The 16,754-nt window shown below is 32.4% G+C and overlaps 1 protein-coding gene and 1 long non-coding RNA gene across 3 annotated transcripts; both read left to right on the forward strand.

The window, feature by feature from the left end:
* The first annotated feature begins 9,304 nt into the window (after positions 1–9,304).
* Positions 9,305–12,332, forward strand: LOC121216764 (uncharacterized). Of its 2 annotated transcripts, XR_005912947.1 has the most exons (4): positions 9,305–9,521; positions 9,642–9,853; positions 10,888–10,930; positions 12,214–12,332. It is a non-coding gene; the product is annotated as an uncharacterized lncRNA (long non-coding RNA). The 2 variants fall into 2 exon arrangements; XR_005912946.1 differs by lacking the exon at positions 12,214–12,332 and having other exon boundaries at positions 9,432–9,521; positions 10,888–11,328.
* Positions 12,333–13,601: 1,269 nt separating this feature from the next.
* LOC121216765 (uncharacterized) lies at positions 13,602–14,780 on the forward strand. Its single transcript, XM_041092176.1, has 2 exons — positions 13,602–14,031; positions 14,112–14,780. The coding sequence occupies exons 1-2, from the start codon at positions 13,702–13,704 to the stop codon at positions 14,679–14,681; spliced, it is 900 nt and encodes a 299-aa protein (XP_040948110.1). The 5' UTR covers positions 13,602–13,701; the 3' UTR covers positions 14,682–14,780.
* The last annotated feature ends 1,974 nt before the right edge of the window (positions 14,781–16,754 follow it).

Here is a 16,754-nt window from a genome sequence, read left to right on the forward strand (position 1 = left end):
CGGCCCAGGGGGTTTGATACTCTAATCACAAACTCAGTAGACTTAATAGGAAAAGTCTTACTGGATACTAAAGTCTCACACACATATAAATGAGTCAAACCAGGATCAATCAATGAAATAAAATTAATATCATAAAGAGTGAAAGTACCAGTAATAACATCAGGGGAAGATGCCTCCTTTCGAGCATAGATGGCATATGCTCTGGCAGGTGCACGAGCTTCAGATCGAACTGCCATGTCCTTTGTCCCTCTCTGACTACAACTTACATTACCTGTATGCCTGGGTGGTCTACCTCGTACTGACACATTACTCGGTCTGGTACTCTATACAGTGTTTTGCTCGGCCACCATCGGACACTCTCGAATAAAATGATCCTTTGATCCACACTTAAAGCAAGACTGATCATGTAATTTGCAATCTCCTGGATGCCATTTACCACAATGCTTGCACTCTAATCTATTTTGTCAAACATTACCAACACTAGCAACTGAAGTAGCTCGTGAACTCACAGGAGGTCGATCTCGATCCCGTTTAGAAAACCCCGCAATAGCTTTAGATCGGCTATGGTCCTCTCTGAATTTTTTTGAGGTTGAGTGGAACGATTTACTGAATGTTCTTTTATGGGAATCTCTAACTTCAACGTTAGCTTTTCTCTTCTCTTTCCCGAGGTCTTTGGCTTTGCAAGCTCGTTCAACAAGTATCACAAACTCTTTTATCTCAAGTATGCCAACTAACAGTTTAATGTCTTCATTCATCCCATCTTCAAATCTCTTACACATAATAGCTTCGGTTGACCCACACTCTCGAGCATATCTGCTAAGTCGCACAAATTTCTGCTCATATTCAGTGATAGACATACGACTTGGTTTAAGTTCAAGAAATTCTTTACGTTTCTGATCAATGAATCTCTGATTGATATATTTCTTGCGGAACTCAGTCTAAAAGAATTCCCAGGTGACCCGCTCTTTCGATACAACATACACTAGAGTATTCCACCAATGGTAGGCAGAGTCACGTAACAAGGATATGGCACATTTCAAACACTCGTCGGGCATACATGATAATTCTTCGAATACACGAATAGTGTTATTGAGCCAGCCCGCTCAGCATCATCATTAACTGTGACCCTGAATTCTTTGGCCCATATTTTTTTATTTTATCAGTAGGGGGCTTATTGAATCTCATCGGATCAATCATCTGAGGTACCACAGGTATTGGAGATGGATTAGTCGGGGGAAGAGGTTGTTGTGCAGCCGGATTAGTCCGTATATATTGACTAAACCAGTCGTTCATCATTTGAAAAAGGTTTGTTTAGCCTCTCCCTCCTAGTTACTCAAGGTCGGTCTAGAATCTACTGGCTCTGTGCCTTGCGTGGGAGCAAGCGCTATACTCTCAACATCATCAGCTACTGCTCTATCGGGATCCATTACTATACGAGAACACATTTTCAGATGTCAGAAGTCATCACACTATCGCAGTATATAAAAATAAGGCATGTATTGCTAGACCCACACGCGCTACGTTAGTCCTAGAATCGACTAAACCATAGCTCTGATACCAATAAAATGTAACACCCCTAACCCGTATCCGTCACCAAATTAAGGTTACGAGGCATTACTGTACAAAACACAACTCAAAGTAGTCATAAAAAAAATTTAACGTTTGTTTGCAATTCGTTTGGATACAAGTTTAAATCAACTATTTCCAAATCAAAATATATGCATTGCATACAAATGAATATATAAATTTAAATATATATATAAAATTAAGTAAGCATAATTAAAAATTCTACTTAACCATTTAAAACAAAACATAATATTTCAATTCAACTAATCTATATGAAAATAAGCCATATTCTTATTGCTGTTAATTATATTTACAATACTTCAAAGTACAACTTTCAAAACATAATCTAGCCTAAACATGCCATAAGTTTAAGTTTAAACATTTCAATACCGAGACAGTAGATAGAGTGATGAACTTGCTGACGATCCCCGAGCTTGAAGCTTGATCTTTAAGTCTATAAAACAGAAAGACATAAGCAAACAAAGATTTTATAGCTTAGTAAGTCTATAGCATATCAAAAATATAAAATTTATATGAAATTTTTGGTACTCTTAACGAAATCGAAAATATCATATACGTTAACATTTACACGTAGTCAAATGCGTACATAATTATCAAGACTTAAAACGGAATACATATACTCTATAAACATGAATCGCCAAATGCATATATACATATGCTTAACAAATATTATAATCAAATATATAGATGTATTTATCACATACATATATCCATAGTCATATATGTACTTACCAGGTACATATGATCGAATATATACAAATTTATCAATCACATTTCATATCCCATTACACAAGTATGTATATCAATTATAAACTTTTAACCTAACTCATATATATGCATATAATAGAATGCATTCTTGTTCAACTTTTACTTATAAACAAATATATATATTCGTAATTGCGCATAAGAATACTCATCAATTTCTTATACCAAATGCACCCATATAAATATATATATACTTTTCAACTACACTTAACAGATGCATATATATATCAACCACCAATGTCAAATATATGCACAACTTCTTCAAACACATAAATCTGAACAATTCACACAATTTAAACAAATTCACTGGCACTTCGCCTGCTAGGCTTAAATCATGTTTCAATACACTGGCAATTAGCCTACTAGACGTAAAGCCCGAAACATTTCACCGGCATCAAGCCTGCTAGACATAAAGTCTGAATAATTTCACTGGCAATAAATCTGATTGGTACTAAGCTTTAATAAAAAAATCTCAATTCACGTAAGTTGTATCTCATATTTGTATATAGAATCCACATAAAATTCAGCTCAATAATTTATAAACTATATCTTTAAATAACATAGATGTATAAAGTTCAAACATCAATTCCAGCTCAATAATTTAATTATACATCCAAACCTATATATATAACTTAATGCATTAACCTACTACTAATATCATATATTCGATCATCTTTTAATAATCCAACTAATAATTTCATACTTTCAATGCTATTCAAGAACTTTACATGAATATACATACATAATTGAACCTCTCATATACATATATACATATATACATATACATACATAATTCATTACAAGAATATATACCTTTATATTAGCATAACCGAACCTCATGTAACCTTGTATAATTGTCATACCTAAATTTATTATAAAATCATATACATGTATGTATACCTGATCATTCGAATATAACATATATATAATTACCAACTCACATATACAAATATAAGTTACATATCTTAATCAAATCTAAGAGTTTATACATATATATATTTATATACATATATTCGGACCTAATATACATATATATGTATATATCATACTTACCTTAGATTAAAACCAAGAATTTATACATATACAACATTCATACTTCCACTAAATTCAAAAACTATATATATACACATATGTATATATATTCGATCATTATGTATATAATTATAAATATATATACATATTCATACCTTTATCTAAATTCAAAGTTTATTCATACTATTACATATATTTTCGAATTTATCATATACATGTATAATTTCTTACCTAATTTCATTACAAGAGATTTTCATATATATACATGCCTATCCGAATCTCACCTTTACTTATATAAAATTTAATACTATAATTTAACTCGTGAACTTATACAAGATTATACTTGTATATTCGAAATTATCAAATACTTATATAAAATTTATACTTATACTTCAAATTATAAACATTTAATTACAGCTCATCAAGTATAAAATCGATATACATGTACAAATATTGATTTAATAACTTTTAAATTGCTAATAGACTTACCTCGGACAGTGAAAAATTGATATCGGACAATTAATCGACGACTTTGGCTTTTCCCCGATTTAGCTCCGATTTCTTTGGTTCTTGATCTAAACATATTCAAAATGAGCTAGTTAAAATATTATTATATTCAATTTAATCCAAAAACATGTAAATGGGCAAATTACCATTTCCCCATAACATTTACCCTTTTTGCAATTTAGTCCATATTGCATAAAACACAAAATACACAAAATTTGTCTACAATATATAAGGGCCGAATATCCCTAGTGTTCATACAAATCCAAATAATTCATTCATTTCACATTTTGGTCCCTCAAAAATTTAATTTCACAAATTAGTCCTAATTACTCATTTTCACCAAAAATTCAAAGACAAAACATGTTAATCTTTCACTTATCTTTCATATTTCATCATCAACTATCACAAAGCTCGAGAATTCATCAATGGCATATCACAAAATTAACACCAATTTCTAAGATTAAAACATGGGTCTTGTAGTACACAAAGCAACGATCTCAAAAAACGTAAAAATTATCAAAAACCGAACAAAGAACTAACCTTAATTTGAGCTCATCAATGGCTGAATATAGCTACGTTTTACTCTTTTTCTCTTGCTTCAAATTTGGCAATAGAAGGAAGATGATGATGAATTTATTTTTCTTTTGTTTTAATTAACCTATATTAACATGTATTTTAATTTACTATTTTAACCTTATTTGAATAAATTATAAAACACATAATACAAGGGAAATGTTGACCATTGCCACCCACTATCTAATTTATGGGCTAATTTCTTATTAACTCCTCCCATTTAAAAAGACAACAACAATTGGATGCTTTTAAATTTAACCCCTAAATTTTATTTTACACGATTAAGCCCTTTTTATCAAATTGAACCCTCGAACAATTAAATTTTTATACAAAATTTTCACATGTAGTAATTCACTCATTATAAATGCCAAAAATGATTTTAAAATATTTTTCTAACTCAGATTTGTGGTCCCAAAACCACTTTGTCTGATTAGAGTCAAGATCAGGTTGTTACACATGAACCCTCTTGTGATTTTGGGAAATATTTAACAGAATGACTTTCAAAACCCACTTGAAATACCCTCCAATCTTCTTGCGACACTCTCCAAGATGATTTCTTTCATAGAGCTCGCAATATAACCAGTTCACAGACTCATGCGAACCCTCTTTCTTATCTTGAGTGTCCTTCTTCTAACACAAACGATATGTCCTAAAAGTTTGTTTTCCATTTCTGTCGAAGTTTCGTGAGTCATGGTTCCTCTTGGACACTCATCCAGAAAATTGCTTTTCTATTTGAGGAGCTTTAATGTCTTTAATGGCTTTGGCTTTGTCCACCAGCTCATTGAAGTTTACAGCATCATGAGTCACTAGATTGAGTTGGACGTCACAATGCAGTCCAAATTGAAACCTCTAAAAATGGTTCTTCTCCAGCTAGACCATCTCTTCAGCATATTGGCTCAATCAAATAAACTCAGTCTTATACTTAGCCATTGTCAGTTCACCTTACTTCAGGTTGATGAACTCTCATTTGCGAGCCTCCAAATATCGTTCTTGTAACACCCCTAACCCCTCTCCGTCGTCAGATTAGGGTCACGGGCATTACTAACAAATCAACACAAATAATCAATCATAAATAAACATGTAAGCTAGCTATTAACATTATAATATACAGGGGCAAGTCACGACAATCTAATACTTTCATACTAGAATCTTATACAATCAAATAATAAATCATGCTATACAATGTTAAAATTTGTTTTCCACTGTCTACACTCTTATAATTATTTATCCTTTCTTGAATGCTAGAAGTTGGAATACATAACAAAACTATTCCAATTATTAGCATCAAATTCTAAGTTCATACATCGACTATTTATTTTCTTTATCTTCGATGATATTAGTAGAATGCACTTAATTTAGGTTTGCTAATCCATTCTAATTCAGAGAAAAAGTTACTCTTACAGTCCCTATTTTGAGTCTACGAGACTTTAAAATAGTTTAAAAATAGGCAGGGATTAATTCGAAATAATTTTGTAGATTTAAGGTCATTTTTGAAATTTCCTAAAAACAGGGGACACACGGCCATGTGCCCCAAGCCGCGTGACTCTCAAAGTTGGGACACACGGCCGTGTCCGAACCCGTGTCCTTGCCCATGTAACTCATTGACTTAAGACACATTGATACGAACTTTCCCAAGGACTCAACCGAGACCATTCGAGATTCTATTGAGCTACCAAGTGGACCTATTACTCGAGCTCGAGCCAAGCGAATCAAAGAGGCAATTTTAGCTTTGGTTAATCGAATTTGGGAGGAAGCTACAACAGGTCTCATCAATCATGTGTTGGATGGTTCAACAAGTGACATTTACAATTTATTTGAGGCCAAATTTGACTTAGCTAGCTAACTCAACTACTAAGACTTAGACGTTTTAATTACTTTAGTTTATTTAATTATGTTTAGTTTCTTACAGCTTTATTACATGTCTGTTTGTTTGTCTATTAATTGAGTCTTAGTTTGTACAGCATTAAGTGTGTCCAAATTGTCTTGGTAATTTACTTTGACTTATGCTCATTAAGGGTGTCCTAATTCAGACAACATCAATACATGTTTTTAAGTCAGCCTTCTTAATGTTGTCTTAGTCTATTAAATATTTAATTTGTCTTGTTGATGCTTTAACCAAGTGTTTATTGTGTCTTAACTGGTTGTCTAAATATGCGGCTGGACATTCATGCATGTTCAGATTCATTGAAGCTATTTAATGAGAGACAATGCACCCGATTGTGCATGCACTTTGAAGCTGATCACTACACTGTCCTAGGTGTCCATTTGGTAAGGGGATGAATGATCATTGAACTCAGTCCTTAGCTGAACATCCAACCTTTCAAAACCTGGTGTTCACACTCAAGACCATTCCATTTCAAGTGTTCACACTCTTGACTGTTCGGGTGCCACCATTTTCATTCAATTATTATTCATGCATTTGGTATATCAAGGAAGTATTCATTCCTGCTATTAAACACCTTTGACAAAACCAAGTAAATGCAACTTCAGCTTAGCAATTAAGTCTACTCCAAGGCTATTCGGGAACACCAATTGACAATCCAACCAAGTCTGTTCGGGCACTTCAAAGGACAGCTGATCATTAAGTCATTCAATGAAATTGTTCAGCTGAAATTAAGTCAACTTTAGTTTACTTAAATTGCAATCATTTTGTGGTTATTCGGCTGGAACTTTGGCAGCCTATAAATAGTTGTAAACAATTGGAAGGTTACTTAAATTTTGAACTTTTATGAAATATAACATACTTTGTGAGTTGTTCACTCTCATTGTTCTTAGCGATTAAATTTGACTTATCTAGTTAACTAGTGGCGTCAAACTTGTTTCTTTCTTGAACTTATCACTCTTCGAGTGTGGCTTTCATTCTAATACCGATTGGTTCCTATCTTGCTAGATAGTCGGTCATGGCCCTATCCGACTATCCACCATCCACCTTAAAACTCTTAAGAATCAAGTCCTTAATCTTTATTGCGGGTTCATTCTTGTTTTAAGTTCACAATCCATATTTTCCATCAACTTGTTTTCCAAATAATTTCTTGTGTTTTCAACTATCCACTTCTAAAAATAGCCACTTTGTTTAACCATCGTTCCATTACTTAATTTAACAATCGGGCAACTAACAGCTCAATTACGCAACGTAAGTGAGTTCGTATCACACACGCTTGTGTCTCAACCCGTGTCTCTGATCGTGTAACTCACTGACTTGGGTCACATGCTCGTGTGTGGCACACGACCATGTGTCAGGCCATGTGCACCTAAAAGTACCTTAAAACTCAAGTTTACCATTACCTACTTGCTTGAGCACTAAGCAACTAAATTACCAACCATTTAAACTATCCAAAACACAATTAAACATACTCAAAATATGTCCAAAACAATCACCTAATATGCCTAACCAATGTACCCTCATTGGTACCACGTATATATTTAAACATTTCAACAATTGCATCAACCATTCAAGGCTGTCATTTATACCAAATTTGCCAATATTGAACTCACATCTAGCTACTTAGGATATCAAGCTTTAAAACTAAAAACTCATACCAAAACCTAAGTCCAACCATAACCATATATGCAAATAAACATTATTTAGCTAAGAAACCAAAATATCATTATTATAAACATATCAAAAAGGACTCCCTAGGTACATGTCATTACAAAACCACACTTGAGTTCGAGATTTGTGATTTGATGCTGAGTCGGCGATAAGTCGAACAGTACCTAGCTTGCGTACGGAAAACAAAACTGCACGCTGAGTAAACCTCAGTGGTATTTCTATAATCCGAATAAAATAAACTTGATATAAGTAATTAAAATGCAATATGCAACAAGTAAGTTATGTTCATGTGTTTCAATTCAATAGTATAATTTTCGCTCATTCCTTGTTCACATCTATTAAGATTTTCACATGTTCAAACATATATTAATGGCATTTCATATATCGTTTGCATATTACAACTCATACAATGACATGATTTATCTCTTTGTTCGATACTTGAATTCTTTTCAAGTTTAACATCTCATTTCATCATTTCATAACTCATTTCTCATAATTCAATGCATATTCACAACAATATACTATTTCATATTTCATTTCTCATCATTACCATTTCAATATTTTCTCATCTCATTTCCATTTCTCAACCATATCATTTTAATATCGAACACATCAATTTTATCGTTTATTTTCCCTATTAACACGACTCAGACTCAGATGGATACACAGGTCCAACTAACACACCAGTTTGGCACCCAATGTCTAATTGGATAAATCTGAAGTAATAACTGCACCCAACACTATATAAATTGACATATACTATTTCATCGGTTAAACCGAAACAAATTGGCACCCAGTGCCTCATTAAATCGAGGTTGAAGTAATCCCTGAACTCTTCTTATCCTATGGCATGCCGCCCATATCTGACTCAGCCCGAACAGTTAATAGGGTTTCATTTCACTTTTCAATACAATCAATGTCTCAATTTCGCATATATACACATTATCACATAGAGTCAATTCAATATTCATATAATCAACATATTTCATAATATACAAAATCAATCTATTTCCAATCAACTTTGAATTCAATTCAATCTCAAGTGCCAAGTACTCACCTCAAATGCTCACCATATGCAAACAATTAAATATGCAACAATCTACTATTTAGTTTTGGATTATAAAAACACAAACCGTGAATTTTGAGCTATTCAACGTTAATTTTATCCTTTCCCTTTTACTCGAGAATTTCGGTACGACGTTAGCTATGGAATAAAATAATTAAATCACATTAACATTACTCATTTCAATTTTACATGGCTCCGTTTGTTTGGTGGAAAATATTTTTCGAAAAATATTTTCCACCTTTTCCAGTGTTTGGTTGGTGTAAAATGAAATCCTAAGGGAAAATGTTTTACAAACACGGGTAAAAAAGGCCCCAATTCATGTAAAACGTCTTACCGATTTGGAATTAGTAAGACATTTTCTGATTTTTCCAGCATTCTCGCTTCTCTACACTCTCGTTCTCCCTTCTCCTCTCTACACCGATCTGGTTTCGTTCTCACGTTCGTTCTCCCTTCTCCCTTTCGTTCTCCCTTGATTTGGTTTCGGGCTCCTTTTCCTCCCTTGATTTCTTCTTCTTTTTATAAATTGATTTGGGGATTTTCTGCTTGTTTTTGTCTGAGATCTTGCTTGGGTTTTCTGCTAGTTTGGCTGTGGTGTTTGGCTTATCTTGGGCAGACTTTCTTCACAGACTTGCTTGGGTTCTCTTTCGCTCGCTCTATCTCTAAATTTCTTTGGTGGATTTCTCTTGGCGTGGCGGTGTTGTTGTTGGTGTTCTCTTTGTGAACAATCTCGTCTTCACAGATTCATTATCTTATCGATATGCACCTAACTTGTAAGTCATTTTTCTCTCAATTTGAAACCCTAAAATATCAATTCTGCCCTTCGATCTTTCTTAGATCCATAATTTATCTCATCCAGTTTTAATTATACAAATTTGATGATATATTGGGAACGTTCTCTTTACGGTTACTTTAAAATGTCTTGAACTAATCTCCATTCTGCATTACATTTTTCTTGCTAGTTTGTTGGTGAATTTGATACGTCTCATTACTAGTTTTAGCCCAGGTTCTGTTACGTTTTTCAGCATGTCTACCCCATTGATGTTAGTTTTGTGAATCGGTTTCTTGTCCATATTTAGAAAGATTTTGGCCCCTGTTTATGCTAAATATCACCTCTGCTCTCACTGATCTGTGCGTGCTTTTTTTGTTTGATTTTAAGTGTATTTTTTAGCAAATCGAAGCTTGTTTCGCTATTTTTGATCAATGTGTTGTTTTTTTATTTTTCTTTTGATTTTTGGTTTTTGATCAGAATTCTGTGTTTTTCTGTTTGTTTGTCACTATCTCGTTTACTAACTCGTTGAGAAAATGATTTCTACTTTGATTTTGTTTTATTATTCTGTTTTGCACGTTCTATTTCGTGCAATGCTTCATCGTATCCATGTTATGTTAGTCGTACTCAGATTTGTATATATGTATATGCATCTGATAATAATATGTTCAAAGAATTACAACATTTGATGTTGAAGAACAAGAAATTAGCTTCTTCGTTTTCTTTCTGTTTTTGGTTTAAGTGATTATATTTTATGCATTAGCGATTTAGCTTATCATAGTTTCCTTTTCTTTTTTTTTTTGGAATGTTTAGTATTTTTTTTCTCCATTTTTGTTCCCAAAAAGACTAAAGTAGAAACTTCTTATTATGCTTTAAGTCTAGCATTACGTAAGCAGGGTTTGTGGTTCATGTTTTTAAGTATCTATTTTACCTTTGTTCTCTAGAGCAGTTGAATATTTGTTTCACAGTTACATATATAGGAATTTGTGGTTCATGTTTTTAAGTATATGTTTTAAGTATCTGTTTTACCTTCTGCAGCCATTTTTTCTCTATCAAGCCTTCCCTCCCAAAGCAGGCCAAGGTGAGGATCTTTGACTAGTTGTGAGAAGTGAAAGAAATGCTGGTAAATGAAACTTGCATTTGTGCCGTAGAGCCTCATTCGGAGGCATAGCTTTTAACACGCTCTTATATAGAAAATAGTCATAATTGAGCATAATGCAATTTCAGTTCAATATTTCATTTCATTTATCAAGGTTTCAGTTTCATAAATGGCAGTGCTGCATTGTTGATATTATCCCAATTATGAGATATTATTCCAATGATGCTAAAAGAGAATGGGGTAGAGCTAACAAGAACAAATTCATAGCATGTGGATGGTTTTAAATAGTTGTGCACACACTTTGAGTGTAAAACTGCTTCATGATATGGTTGTGGAAATATTGTGGGTTAAGCAAATGGCACAGTTTCTGTTTTAATGTAGTAGGTTGTACATTGGTTTTGGTTGCATTTCTTGGTGGATGCCGTTTGAATAACTAAGATTTTTTCTTACATCGATTTTAATTTTGATTCGTATAGTGTACATTGACTAAAACATTTCACCCCGACTAATGCACGAACAATACGAAAAAATTATTTTTTACCAACTTTAAAATTTTTTTATTAACCAAATTTAAAATTTAAATATTAAAATTTAATTTTAAGTAAGGTTAACGAGCAACTTTAAAAAATTTAATAAGTAAAAAATTTAAATAACAAATAAACTCAAGAAAGAAAAAATTCTAAATCTTTCGGAACATAATTCTGTGTTTATCTTTTTATTAAGCTTTCATTTTATGGATTATTCGGTTTTCTTTTATCTTTTTTATGGCTAATAACTTAATTAAGGTACAACATAATGAAATATGGATTATTCGTTTTTCTTTATCTTTTTTTTTTGTGAATTTATTCGTTTTTCTTTATTTACAAGTAATCGATATCAAAATCTTTTACGAAAAATCTGATTAGTACATCCTCAAACTAGAATCTAGATATCAAATTGGTCTCTATAATCTAGATTTTAAATTGGTCTCTATAAATTTTGATATTAAAAACTATAACTTATAATGTGATTCCTTTAGTTTTTTTAGAACATTAATATCCGATTATTCTTTTTTCTTCCAATTATAACTTATAATGTGATTCTTTTTTCTTCCAATTATAAATATATTAATATTTATTGAAGTATTGGTACAAAGAAAGTAGTTTAATTTCTCAATAAATTATTAATGCAATTATAATTAGCTTGATATGTATGTATGCACTTTTGTCATGGTAACTTTTAATATGTGATCTTATGAAAATTTTGGTAACTTTTATTTTGTGTAGATGGATCGTAATAAAGAAAGGAATGCAATTGTCGGGGTCGTGGCTTCAGTCTTAGCTTTTGGGGCTCTTTGGATTAAAAAATTAAAAACTAGGAAGGAAATTGCTTCTAGCCCTCGTGTGAATCGAGATAATGAAAGAGAAAATTATATTAATAGTATTTTATATAGTGGTGACCAGCATTGTATTGATGTGATAAGGATGAGACCGATCGCCTTTTTTAATTTATGTGATATTCTTAGTCTGAATAATTTGTTACAATCATCTAAAGTTGTCACTATTAGGGAGCAAGTAGTTATATTTTTACATATAATTGGTCATAATGTAAGGTTTCGAGTGATTGGATCTAGATATTATAGATCAACTGAGACAGTTCACCGTTACTTTAGGGTTGTATTGAGAGCTATTTTGAAATTGTATAGACTAGTTATTAGATTACCTGATGAGTCAACTCCTAGTGAAATTAGAAACAATCCAAGGTTTTATCCTTATTTTAAAGATTGTATTGGAGCATTAGATGGAACTCATATTCGTGCATCCGTTCCACTTAGCATGCAAGGAAGATTTCGTAGCCGTAAAGGGGGGACAACACAAAATGTATTGGCTGCCATTACATTTGATTTGAAATTTTCCTATGTTCTAGCTGGTTGGGAAGGTAGTGCACATGATTCTCGTATTTTAAATGATTCACTTTCACGTCCAGGAGGATTAAGAATTCCGGAAGGTAATATTTATCATAAAATAAGAAATAGTTCTAATAAGCTCATAATTTATTAGTATTAATTATGTATTGTAAAATTGTAGGTAAATATTATCTTGCTGATGCTAGATATGGCATCCGAAATGGATGTATTACCCCATATCGTGGTGTCCGATATCATTTAAAAGAGTTTGGTGCTGAAGGGCCTGAAAATGCAAAGGAACTATTTAATCTTCGTCATTCATCATTACGAATCACTGTTGAACGTGTTTTTGGGATTTTGAAGAAACGGTTTCGTGTATTAGATGCTGAACCATTTTGGAATTTTCAAACTCAAGTAGATATAGTGTTGGCTTGTTGTATCATTCATAATCATATAATGGGAGTTGATCCTAGTGATTTACTTAATCAAGGATTATACGAGGTGTCTGAGTCTGATTTGATAATACCAACTCTCACGGAGCGAGAAGAAAGACAAGAAGCAAGAGAATGGTCTGCTAAGAGAGATGAAATTGCACAAACTATGTGGACTGATTATATGGCTAGAAATATTTAGGTTTAGGGCTTAGGGTTGTTGTTTCTATGTTATGTATGTTTTAGTATTAAAATTTTTTGAATGTTGTTTTTGTAAATGTTGGTTGGATAATGATATTGAAATTTTAGTTTGTTGGATTTTGATATATGTCTTGAATTTGTTAGATATTGATTATGTTTTAAGCTTGTTGGATATTGAATTTATTATTATGTTTTAAGCTTGTTGGATATTGAAATGGTTGAATTTATTTTGTAGAATGGGTAAGGGCAACAAAGAATGGACCTCCAAGCAATTCAAGTGGACAAAACCGATGGAACATGTTTTCCTTGAAATTCTAGTAGAGGAGGCTCAAAAAGGAAATAAACCTTCTAATAGTTTCAGAGCAGTTTCTATTAATCGGGTTGTTGACGCCATTTCTGAAAGATTCCAAGTCCAATGCGATGCGAAGCATGTGGAAAATCATTTGAGGACAGTAAAAAACCAGTGGCAGATTATATGCAAAATTCGAGGTGAAAGTGGTTTTGGATGGGATGATAACATGAAAATGATCACATGTGATAGAGCGACATATGATGCAGCAGTGATGGTAATATATGTATATATATATGTTAAGTATATTTCAATTGTTTTTTACTTGTTATTCTAATTGTGTATAATATCCAACAGGCACACAAGAAGTATGAACCATTTTTGAATAAAAGCATTGATGATTATGATGAAATGGTTGTGGTTGTTGGCAAAGATATGGCAACAGGGAGTTTTGCCAGAACATTTACTGACATAGATTTGGATGATGGTAATGAAGATTCAATGCCTGTAGACTGCAACAATGAAGAGGCTGAAGAGGTAAGAACAAATGTATCTTCATCTGGCACATCCAAACGTAAAAGAAAAAGTGGTCAAGAAAGTCTCGTTGATGAACAAATTAAATTTGTGGGTGAATCTGGCACATCCAAACGTAAAAGAAAAAGTGGTCAAGAAAGTCTCGTTGATGAACAAATTAAATTTGTGGGTGAACAACTTGGCAAAATTGCTAATGCTTTGGAAAAATTTACTGCCGATAATACATCACAACTTTACGAACAAGTGATGTCGATGGAGGAAGAAGGATTTGATGAAGACTTCTTGTGTTCTGTGCTTGATTATCTAGGGAATCATGAATCAGAGGCCAAACTTTTTTTAGTTAAAAATAAGAAGCATAAAAAAATTTGGCTTCACAAATTTTCTCAGGATTGAAGATATTGATACATTTATGTGGTGTAATATTATGTACTTGGACAATGTTCTTACTATGTGGTGTACCATTAATTATGTATTTGGATATATGTGGTGTAATATTATGCACTTGGACAATGTTGTTACTATGTGGTGTACCATTAATTATGTATTTGGATAATATTATTATTTCTAGTACTCATTGTGGTTTCGAAGCAATTTATAATTATTCAATACTTATTTTTTAACACAATTACAAATAATTTATTTGATATTAGTTTTTTTCAATTTATAACGATTAATATTGTAGCTTAATAATTGAGTATTATTATAATTAAATCATTGCAATATATGTAAAAACAATTTATTAATATATTAATAAATATATATATTAATATATGTAAAATATATGTAAAAACAACTTTTCCGGAAAATATTTTCAGGAAATCTGCCAAACAGCAGAAAATATTTTACACAGATTTACCAAACAGCAGAAAATATTTTCCAGTAAATCATTTTACAGAAAAGTAAAATATTTTTCAGAAATCATTTTACGGAAAACATTTTACTGCCAAACAAACAGACCCTAAATTTCAAATTTTACACTATATTTGCTTAAACTTCAATTTAATCCCTAAACCGAGACTAGTTTTCAACCTTCACATTTAGCTTTATATTTTTATGCTAATTTCACTCTAACTACATTTATCTTCCTCTTTTCCAAATCAAGCCCTTAATTTCAAATTTTTCACAATTTAGTCCCTATTACTCAAAATCAATAATTAATTCCACAATTTAGTCATTTTCCATTTCTAACTTAAAAATATATCTATTTAATCCCTAATGCTTAAACTATTCAATAATGTTAACATTTAGAATCTTGAACAATACTAAAAATTATAACATGGGTAGGGTAGCCTTAGGTACTGGGATTCCAAAAACGTAAAAATTACAAGTATAGGGACTAAATTGCACTAACCAATTTGGATTTGAACTTTAAAGCCCCTAGTGTCATGCATTTTCTTCTTCTTCTACTTTATTTTATTATAATAATTATTATTATTAACTTTATATTATAACATATATAAAATATATATACATGCATTACACTTAACCATAACCAACCACCTATACAAAATCATTAATTAAGTGGCATAATTGCTACTTCAGCCCATTTAGTTTATTTCAATCTAATATTTCAAATTTAACCCTTATGCAATTTAGTCCTTGTACCATAATAGCTCCTAATTCATGTAAATTACCTTTCCAAAGTTGAATTCGTCTCTAATATGACTTCGTAAATATTTAATAAAAATATTTATGGGTCTAATTTATGGGTACGAAGTCCCAAAAATACACTTTCTGACACCCCTGACTATCGGGTCATTACAGTTCTCCCATAAACTTCTTTTTGAAAGTTCCCAAGAAGAACTCTTATGTCAGTCAATCAACAGTAGTTCCACGTTTTACAGTGTTCCACCAACGATGTGCTTCGCCAATGAGTAGGAACACAGTACATCTGAACTTCTTCAAATCAGAGCAGGCCATCTACTCGAGGATTTTCTTAACACCCTCAAGCCAGTACTCAACCTTAGTGGGATTAGCTCTACGGACACCACTAAATTCCTTACCACCTAGAGTTCACAGACATTCCAATGGCAGTCCACAATTCACAAGTGCAACATTGGTTCCAATAGCTCGCTGAAAAGCTTCAACCTTAGTCTGAACTAGAGGCTTCATGCTTTCTCCCAAAACATTTACCCTGGGGTGTCGCTCTACATAGCTGAAATTTGGCTGGCTTCTGCATGGTTAGAAGCTTCATTCACATGGTTCGCATTCACTCTACGAGGTTGTATTCTTGATTTTTCTATCATGCACAAGATACTAATTTGAGTAAGACAGTACTCAAATAACTGGGTATCCAGAATACCACACATACTTACAAACACAGTTCGCACATAATAGGCTTTCACTTGCGAACACAGTTCGCACCTTGCAATCTTGCACTTGCATACACTGTTCACACATAAAGCAGACTTTTACGCGAACACTGTTCGCAAAGAACATAACTTACTTACAGAGTCAGGAGATAGT

This window comes from Gossypium hirsutum, chromosome D05 (assembly GCF_007990345.1).
Source record: "Gossypium hirsutum isolate 1008001.06 chromosome D05, Gossypium_hirsutum_v2.1, whole genome shotgun sequence".
Taxonomy (NCBI): Eukaryota; Viridiplantae; Streptophyta; class Magnoliopsida; order Malvales; family Malvaceae; genus Gossypium; species Gossypium hirsutum.